Source organism: Neolamprologus brichardi, chromosome 11, assembly GCF_056152115.1.
Source record: "Neolamprologus brichardi isolate AB-2024 chromosome 11, ASM5615211v1, whole genome shotgun sequence".
Taxonomy (NCBI): Eukaryota; Metazoa; Chordata; class Actinopteri; order Cichliformes; family Cichlidae; genus Neolamprologus; species Neolamprologus brichardi.
This window is the reverse complement of record NC_142114.1, coordinates 31,620,001-31,629,980: the sequence shown is the minus strand read 5'-3', so window position 1 is coordinate 31,629,980 and position 9,980 is coordinate 31,620,001. Positions and strand designations below refer to the sequence as shown.

The 9,980-nt window shown below is 49.5% G+C and overlaps 1 protein-coding gene across 3 annotated transcripts in view; it reads left to right on the top strand.

Annotated features, from left to right (window-relative positions):
- The first annotated feature begins 2,338 nt into the window (after nt 1–2,338).
- The window catches only part of pik3r4 (phosphoinositide-3-kinase, regulatory subunit 4), a 13,972-nt gene continuing 6,330 nt past the window's right edge, over nt 2,339–9,980 (top strand). For 2 of the 3 annotated variants that reach the window (XM_006805579.2, XM_087848597.1), the window contains exons 1-10: nt 2,340–2,617; nt 3,982–4,711; nt 4,792–4,925; nt 7,270–7,480; nt 7,559–7,951; nt 8,023–8,157; nt 8,238–8,459; nt 8,635–8,808; nt 8,914–9,059; nt 9,128–9,331. In XM_006805579.2, coding sequence (XP_006805642.1) covers nt 3,994–4,711; nt 4,792–4,925; nt 7,270–7,480; nt 7,559–7,951; nt 8,023–8,157; nt 8,238–8,459; nt 8,635–8,808; nt 8,914–9,059; nt 9,128–9,331 — 2,337 coding nt within the window. In that variant the 5' untranslated portion in view covers nt 2,340–2,617; nt 3,982–3,993. Of the gene's footprint in view, nt 2,618–3,981; nt 4,712–4,791; nt 4,926–7,269; nt 7,952–8,022; nt 8,158–8,237; nt 8,460–8,634; nt 8,809–8,913; nt 9,060–9,127; nt 9,332–9,980 lie in introns of all 3 variants that reach the window. The other variant, XM_087848596.1, reaches the window with a different exon arrangement.

Here is a 9,980-nt window from a genome sequence, read left to right as displayed (position 1 = left end):
CACATGGGAAACAAAAATCATTGAGCCATTTATTTTTAGCTCAAAATGACAACATTAACACAATAAAACACGTCTTTCTTAAACAGAAGCCTGTCATGCTTAACTTTTGAGAATAAAAGTAAATCTTTCTTTAAAAGAACTCTGTCCTGCTTAACTTAAAATTATATAAATTAATAGAAAACAATAGAAAGAAAAATATTCTTGTAACAGTGCACATTTAGTGCATTTAGTGCAGTTGGCTTCAGCAGAGGCATTATTTCAGCTTTTGCTCCCGTTTGTAAACCCACTTGTTCCCATGATTACGCATCAAAATCATCATTATTCATCTATGTATTACTTTTATGTATTACTCATCTATTCGTTGTAATCATCTATCCTTGCAGTTGTTTATTACACAAAATAAATGATATTATCACACTTCTGGCCACATAGCGCTTCACTGCGCGTGCCCATTTTAACCTTAACCAGAGGGTTTAAAAACAAACAAACAGTGTTTACCATATCTGCTTCTGCCGTGGCCTGGTGGACAAAAACTGGTTAAGGGTTCCCCGAGCTTTCACGCCCCTCATGTTCTTCATGTGCCCACCATTAGAAGCACGCCTATGGAAAAAGTGCGCCGGCACACAGTGCATTGCGCTTTATAGGTGTTTTCCTTTTCCCATTCTTCCCTGTACATTTGCAGCCTTTTTTCTTTCTCTGAGAGGAACAAACATTGCTGGTCTAATGCTGGGCTCACACTGTGCGATTTGTGGCCCATTTTGAGCCGATTTTTGAGTCGTGCGACCGTTTTGGTGATCGGCCCGATTTTGGCCTTCGTCGTGCATCGTGTAGTATACGTGGGGTAACGAGAAGCGATTAACACCTCACGACCAACTCCCGATCATCAATCGCTCGTGAGGGTGTCACCGCAGCCGCTCACACTGCTCACGCGCAAACACGTAAATGTCGGTGAAAAAGACGGAGCAGCACGGCTGTGCAGCGTGTGATCTGGACACAAGCGATGGAGGCACAACTTGTAGAACTTTGGAAAGCTCATCCGAGCCTTTTCGATGTGGCATCACCAAATTATCACGACCACAACAACCGTGAAAATAGTTGGATTTACATCGCTGCTCAATCACAGCTGATCATGTTTTTCATTAGCAGTTTAGCAAAGTTGATGGTGGTGTGTGTCTGTGTGAGTGAGAGACAGAGAGGGAGAGCGAGCGACAGATTTTCTGTTATAACCTTCATGTTATGGAGGCACAGTGTGACTCAGGTCGCATCAGAGCATCGGGCGGTATAGTGTGAGACCTGCATCGTGACCTACGAACTTATAACCCCTGCGAGCCAATCGTGCAGTTTGAAAATCGCACAGTGTTTGCCCAGCTTCAGGTGTACTGTCGTCTCAGACTTGCACCGCAGTGTCGGCGTTTGTTTCCCTGTTGGCCATGCTTTTTGTTGTGGTCATCTGTTGTCTTCCGGTATTTTCTCCGCAAGCGACCTTTCCTCAACCAATGAGATGAGCGGTAATCTGAATTGTCATACTCGAATTGTCATAAGTGTGCTGTCAGCTCATTGGTCACAAAGCAGGAGCGGGGCTGGGAATTATGTTTTCAAACAAAGCGTTAATTACATTAAAACTTATAGACTACTTTTGATTCTCACTGTATTACGGGACAAAGTGCGTCCCTTTTCAGCTCAATACGGGACGATTCCGTTTTTTAAGGGACGGTTGGCAACCCTACTAATAATACAACCGCTTCTTGCCATTTTTTGTGTTTCTTTTTATCGCTGTGTGACTGTTTTCACGTGAAAGCCTGCGCGCGCTAGTACCGCTTGCCACGCGTTCCCAGAATCCTTTGCGGTTTTACCCCTGAATGACGTCACATTTTCAATCAGTTCCCCAAACACCCGACAAACAGGGAAAAAAAACAAACAAAAAAAAAACAACAACAAAAAAAAAAACCCCGACAAACAGGGTCTGGGAGATGTTTTGGTGGAGGTCATGACCTGGCTCACTGATTTAGGAAATGTCTGATTATTATTGAAAGCAACACTTTATTGCTCACCTTTTCATCATTTATAAATAAACATACTTATAAGAAGACTCTCAGGTAACCTCACAGGTATGTTTGGACTGTGGGAGGAACCCACGGGAACAGGCAGAACACGGAAACTCCGCACAGACAGAGCCAGCCGGATTCAAACACCTGACCTTGTCTCTGTGACTCAGAGTAACGCGCTGCTCCGCCGCGCTGACCGGTCAGTGAGCCGACACGGATAATTGAATCGACGGAGAGTCTCATGCTGATATACGATCTTTGGAACTACCGCGGTTGGTGCTTAAGCATGCTTCCGCTTCCGCTGTAACCCGGAAACACAATAACAGCTGGAAACGGCGGCTCGATTAGCTGAGCGAGTCCGGCTGGTTTGTTGTTTATCCTCGGTTATCTGAGCACGGTGGGTCGGTACTGCGGTGGCAGGAGGAGAGCCGACATGAAGATCCGGATCGGCGGATCAGCCTGAAGCCTGTTCCCGTTAGCAGCCTTTAGCATCAGTGCTACGGCTAGCGCTGCTAGCACGCTGAAGCTAATAGCAGCAGTAGCTGTAGTCCAGTGAGAGCGAACGGCTGCAGGTTTGTCTGCTTTTTACCGTGTACTTCCCCCAGAGAGATGCTAACGGTTAGCCTCCGAGTGTTTTAGTATGTTTGTGGTCTCACAGCCGGTTTCACTCAGAGCTCTGGAAGCTCAGGCTCTCCCGCTGATGTTCCTCTGGTCAGGCCGGTGTCCCAGCTTAACTTGTTGGATCCGTTTACATCTTCCACATTAAAGATCTCCAGCTCGTGCAAATGCATACACGCATCGATATTATTTCCAGACTACAGCGAAATTATTTTTAATTAAACACAGAGATTAGAAAGTCTAACGCCTGGTCTCGTGTCTCTGTGTTTCTGTAACGTAAATAACGAGCGGACGTTTTCCTCACACACCACCGATCAGCTCCACGGACGCTCCAGTTTACACGTCTGTTCACCCGTCAGCGGTTAAATACCTGCCCACGTTACCTAGTGATGTCACAGTTTAACGTGGGCAGACACGTGTCGTCCTCACAACAATCTGCAGGAAATGAGCAGGTGTAGCTCGTGTTTCTACCGTCTTGGTTTAAAGATGACAAACAGAGGAGGGAGGATGGACGCCGAGCGGCAGAGCCCGGAGCCACATTTAGCCAAACTCGTGCACAGAGACATTAAACACCACAGCAGCACAATGAAACCAGCTGACGTCTGATATATTTACATGGAAAACTACAGACTGACAGCCTGTGTGACCCTGACCACACCTCCAAATAAAACCTACAAGAACTAAAAATATTTGCAGGCACATGCTCGAGGGTCAAACACATTTTTCATTCTCAAACCTTCTGTTCAGTAAAGCAGCAGAGACTCTCCCCCTGAACAGCTTCTGGATCAGTCACGTTTCATGCAAAGCTCGAAAGGCTGATCTGGAGCAGGAGTATCTCGCGTGTGTGAGGCCCTGAACTAAAGACACGTCCACACAGGATCTGTGATCTTCAGAACTCCAGATTTCAAAATCCTGCTCCTCACATACAAGGTCTTAAATAATCAGGTCCCATCTTATCTTAATGACCTTGTAGTACCATATCACCCTATTAGAGCACTTCGCTCCCGCTCTGCAGGCCTACTTGTTGTTCCTAGAGTATTTAAAAGTAGAATGGGAGGCAGAGCCTTCAGTTTTCAGGCCCCTCTTCTGTGGAACCAGCTTCCAGTTTGGATTCAGGAGACAGACACTATCTCTACTTTCAAGATTAGGCTTCAAACTTTCCTTTTTGCTAAAGCATATAGTTAGGGCTGGACCAGGTGACCCTGAATCCTCCCTTAGTTATGCTGCAATAGATGTAGGCTGCCGGGGATTCCCATGATGCACTGGGTGTTTCTCACTGTGTGCGTGTACACCTCTCCTCCTGTTTGTCTTTCTGCAGCTTCGAGGCAGGATGGGGAACCAGCTGGCGGGCATCGCCCCCTCTCAGATCCTGTCCGTGGACAGCTACTTCTCCGACATCGTCGACCACGAGTACGATAAGAGCCTGGGCAGCACGCGCTTCTTCAAGGTGGCCCGGGCCAAACATCGCGAGGGCCTGGTGGTGGTGAAGGTCTTCGCCATCCAGGACCCGTCGCTGCCGCTGACGAGCCACAAGCAGGAGCTGGAGGAGCTGAAGATTCGCCTGCACTCCTGCCAGAACTGCCTGCCTTTCCAGAAAACCTCTCTCACCGAGAAGGCCGCCATCTTGTTCCGCCAGTACGTTCGGGACAACCTGTACGACCGCATCAGCACGCGGCCGTTCCTCAACAACGTGGAGAAGCGCTGGCTCGCCTTCCAGATCCTCAACGCCGTCGACCAGGCTCACAAGGCTGGCGTGCGTCACGGGGACATCAAGACGGAGAACGTGATGGTGACCAGCTGGAACTGGGTGCTGCTCACCGACTTTGCCAGCTTCAAGCCCACCTACCTGCCCGAAGACAACCCCGCCGACTTCAACTACTTCTTCGACACGTCCAGGAGGAGGACGTGCTACATCGCCCCCGAGAGGTTCGTAGATGGGAGCATGTTTACCACGGAGAGCGACCAGAACACGCCGCTGGTGGACCTGACCAACAACAACCAGAGGAGCCGCGGGGAGCTGAAGCAGGCCATGGACATCTTCTCTGCAGGTACGGAGGCGTTGCTGCTTCCATCACACGTCCGGTGATGATGTTTGTGTGTTTGTGACCTCATCTGTGTGTGTTTTCAGGCTGTGTGATCGCTGAGCTGTTCACAGAGGGCGTCCCGCTCTTCGATCTGTCCCAGCTGCTGGCGTATCGTAAAGGACACTTCCAGACGGAGCAGGTGCTCATGAAGATCGAGGACCGCAGCGTCAGAGAGCTGGTAATGATTCATGACCCGGCTGCTAACTCAGCTGCTGTGACGTCAGGCTGACAAATGTTCGACTCACTCGTTGATCAAACAGGTTGTTCTGGACTCGCATTAAAAACTCTGAGGTGGAATTTTCCACCAACAGGAAAAGTCTTTAAAACCTGGGCAGGTGAAAGAGCCAAGAATCTATTTTCAATTCAACTTTATTTATACAGCGAAATCACAACAACAGTCGACTCAAAGCGCTTTCTATTGTAAGGTCGACCCAACAATAATACATACAGAGAAAAACCAACAATCATATGACCCCCTATGAGCAGCACTTTGGCGACAGTGGGAAGGAAAAACTCCCTTTTAACAGGAAGAAACCTCCAGCAGAACCAGGCTGTGTGTGTTATATTCTGAATATTCATTCATTAAACTCGGGGATGTTTCTGTGTTCATTATAATAAATAATAAATAATTATAGTAAAAAGACGTTTGGCCAAAAACAAACAGGAAGTTACAAGAACCGCTCTTAAGGTAAAATACTGGATAAGAATGGCCTGCAAAATTTTCAAACATTACAAGAAAAATATGAGCTAGGAAAAAGTGATTTTTTCAGATACCTACAATTACGGCAGTATTTGTCCTCAAAAGTGACTAAAGAAATTAATACACAATCCAATGAAATAATTAATCTGATTTCACAAACATACTATAAGGGATGCAAGTCAGTTATCTCTAAACTCTACCAGCGCATATTGAAAAGTAGGGGAACTTCAACAGATTATATAAAGGGAAGATGGGAGAGAGAGTTGTCCTCAGTTATAACTTCTGAGCAATGGGACAATATGTGTGAGACTGCCATTTCAACCTCATCCTCTGCATACTGGCGAGAATTTAGTTGGAAAAACCTGGTACAATTTTTCATAACACCAAAACAACAAACACGGGGAAATTCTTCATGCTGGAGGAGCTGTGGGGAAACTGTTGCAAACCATACCCACATATTCTGGTCGTGTCGAAAACTTTCTAAATTTTGGGAAGATGTTATATCAAAGATAGAACAGACTATAGGCTTTAAATCAAAACAACGGCCTGTCATAACATTTTATTTAGGAGACCTACCCGAAGAATTAACAAGCAATGACAAATATCTCCTGAAGATTCTTACTGCTGCTGCAAAAAAAGCAATTACTCGTAAGTGGCTCTGTACTGACCCCCCTGTTCTGGACGACTGGTTGAGCGTTGTTGAGGAGATTCATAAAATGGAAAAACTTACCTTTTTGTTAAGGCTGCAAGCTAATATTTATACCACAAGATGGGACAAGTGGTTGAAATATATCCGAAATTAGAGTGTTGTTTTTTGTTTGTTTGTTTTTTCTTTCTCCTGTTTGTGCCTACTGTTACGTCCCCTGGCTAGTCTAGGGGGTTGGAGGGACAAACATAAAGGGTGGATAGAGAAGGAGGAGCCAAGATGGTAATTTTAGCAGGTTTATTTAACATTGGAGATGGGATTTGAGTCCAGACTGAGGTGTAACGTCAGGGAGAGCCAAGGCCAACATAACAAACAAAACATCCCTGATGTAGAAATAAAAGAAACTTACCTAACTCCAAAGAAACAAAATACACAACCTATAACCATAACCTACCTAACAACACATAAACAGGAAAAAACAGGGTGTCAAAGCAAAAGGCAGCTCTCCCCTACAAACAGTCTGGACATGACAACAACAATGCTCTTACCAGCTACAAAGGCATGCAAGCCTGCTCAAGTATGGCAACCAAAATGGCCAGAGGCCCAGAAGCACAGCTCCACAGGCCTTAAATAGTGCTCTGCTGATTACCAATCAGCCGGACTCTGCGCAGCATCCAATCAGGACAGAGGAGGTGGAGCCTGGACAAAACAAAGAGTTAGTAGTGAGAAGAGACATCCTCCTAGGGGATGTAACACATCTATATAAACTTCTGCATGCCTCTCCTAAGCTGCTCTTACATCTGTAGATCTGCTGTCAATTCATGAATATAAAGTCATGTTCTCACTGCCAGAATTGCTTTGTGGGAAAAAGCTGTGCTTTCCAGTCGACTGCTTGTTTTGTTATTGTTGTTTTTGGTTGTTTGTTGTTTTCCTTTTCTGTTGTAAAAATATGTAAAACTAGTATTAAAAACTAGGTAATAAAAAAAAAAAAGAACCGCTCTTAAGGAAGGAAACGGCGTCTGAGCGCTGCGGCTCCGCAAATCCTGACAAAGTAAAAATAAAAGTTTCATCAAACGGAAGCGTTTACTTCCCGGTCGAGCTGAGGTCGTGTGGAGCTCTTACTTTGAAGGCGGCGAGTGCAGCGAGGTCTTTACCGGTGTGTGTGCTTCCTGTCAGGTGGCCCAGATGGTGCAGCGGGAGCCCGAGAAGCGGCTGACGGCGGAGGAGTATCTGAAGCAGCAGCGAGGCAAAGCGTTCCCGGACATCTTCTACACCTTCCTGCAGCCGTACATGGCGCAGTTCGCCAAAGAGACGTTCCAGTCGGCGGACGAGCGCGTGCTCATCATCCGCAAAGACCTCGACAACATCCTGCACAACCTGCACGGAGGTGACGCGTCTTCCAGGGTGAAACGTGGAGAGGGTGAAAGTCTGCTGCTGCTGACTGTTGTTGTTTGTTTCCCCTCAGGCTCCGCCTCCTCTTCGCCCCAGGATGGCAGCGATGGCGTGACGAGCTCCCGTGAGGAGCAGGGCCTCATCGTGCTCGTCTCCGTCATCACTTCCTGCCTCCAGACGCTGCACTGCTGCGACTCCAAGCTCGCCGCGCTGGAGCTCGTCCTCCACCTGGCCCCGCGGCTCAGCGTGGACGTCCTGCTGGACCGCATCACGCCGTACCTGCTGCACTTCTGCAACGACCCCATGCCTCGCGTGCGCGCCCAGGCCGTGCGGACGCTGGCCAAGGTGCTGGCGCTGGTGAAGGAGGTCCCGAGGAACGATGTGAACATCTACCCCGAGTACATCCTGCCGGGCATCGCCCACCTCGCCCAGGACGACGCTACCATCGTCAGGCTGGCGTACGCAGGTCAGTGACTCAGAAACGCCGCAGACGCACGCCGCGCAGCTTTAGATCGCTGACCTTCTTCCTCCTCTCAGAAAACATCGCCCACCTGGCCGAGAGCGCGCTGCGCTTCCTGGAGCTGGTCCAGGAAAACAACGTGAACACGGAGCAGGACCTGAGCAGCGAGGACGCGGAGGAAGCGCTCCACCCCAACGAAAACTACGACTCAGGTACGCCCCGCCCTCGGTGCTGCTTATGAACTCGTCGCTGCGCGTGCGTGTGACGAGCTCGCTGCATGTGTGCTGTGCAGAGCTGCAGGCGCTGCACGAGATGGTGCAGCAGAAGGTGGTGACGCTGCTCAGCGACTCGGAGAACATCGTCAAGCAGTCGCTGATGGAGAACGGCATCACGTGCCTGTGCGTCTTCTTCGGCCGGCAGAAAGCCAACGACGTCCTGCTGTCCCACATGATCACCTTCCTCAACGACAAGAACGACTGGCACCTGCGGGGCGCCTTCTTCGACAGCATCGTGGGTAAGCGCGCCAAACTTAGCAGCAGCGGCCTCTGTGGCCAAAGCGGGAACTGCAGCTGGTGATGTGAGGTTAGCTAGCTTCCATCACAGTTTACAGGCTTTAGAGGAGGAAGTGAAACTGATGAATACAAAATAAAGCAGGAAGTAAGAAACTCTCTCGCCGTGTGTGTCTGCAGGCGTGGCGGCGTACGTCGGCTGGCAGAGTTCGTCCATCCTGAAGCCGCTGCTGCAGCAGGGTCTGAGCGACACCGAGGAGTTCGTCATCTACAAAGCCCTGAACGCGCTCACCTGCATGTGCCAGCTGGGCCTGCTGCAGAAGCCGCACATCTACGAGTTCGTCGGCGACATCGGTAAGCGGGGTGGAGCCTCAGGAGTTTCCCTCCAGCGGCTTTCATGCGTTTTAGCCGTGGTCGTGATGTCACTAAACCCGGTCTGTCTCCTCCCGCCTGCCGTAGCTCCGTTCCTGTGTCACCCCAACCTGTGGATCCGTTACGGCGCCGTGGGCTTCATCACCGTCGTCGCGCAGCACCTCAACGTCGCCGACGTCTACTGCAAGCTGATGCCCCACCTCAACCCCTTCGTCACGCAGCCCATCATCCAGGTGAGTCCACGCCGCCGTCGTCATGCTCGCGCCTCCTCCTCGCTTCATCCGTCTTCATCTCCCCGCAGATCGATAAGGAGCTCGTTCTGCTCAGCGTCCTGAAGGAGCCCGTGAGTCGCTCCATCTTCGACTACGCCCTGCGCTCCAAAGACATCGCCACGCTCTTCAGACACCTGCTGCTGCGCCAGAAGAAGCGCGCGGGCACCATCCCAGAATGCCCCACGCCCGATGACCCGGCCATCGCCCAGCTCCTGAAGAAGCTGCTCTCACAGGTGAGAACGCGTTTTCACACGGGAGCTTATGGCTCCGACTCACTGCTGCCTCTGCTGGATGCTGCAGGAACTGCAGGCTTGATATCAACACAGCAATGCTGGCTGCAGTCACAAGGGGGCAGCAGCACACAGCTTTTAGCCTGTTGTTTACACACAGATCTATCACGAGCATGCTCAGTGAGAGGCCAGCGTGAGATCTGACAGGTTAATGAATTAAACACATTTAGCAAAAAGAAAACGGCGAGCAGCGTTTAGCCTCCTGTGCGGCTCCGCCCTCGCTCAGCTTCGTGCATGAAACCTGCATCTGCACGTTCTTCACTGACAGAGCGAGGCTTTCCATGTCGTGGTTTCTCTGAACATGAAGGGTTTGTTTGTTTGAAACCTAAATTCTTCTGCGGTGTTTGTTCCTGACTGGACGTGGTCGACCTTCTCGACACAGTTAAACACATTTCGCCTCTGATTACTTCCTGTTACTGGAAATGAGAAAACAGAGATGATGATTAATCATGTGGGCGGCAGAAGTTCAAACTGAGGAATCAGAGGTTTATCAGCTCGTCAGTGTGAGGAGATGATGTCTCCTGCTGCGTGATCACGATCAGTTCCTCTGCTGTCCAGCAGAGGCAGCAGCGACTCATGTTGAAATGAACAC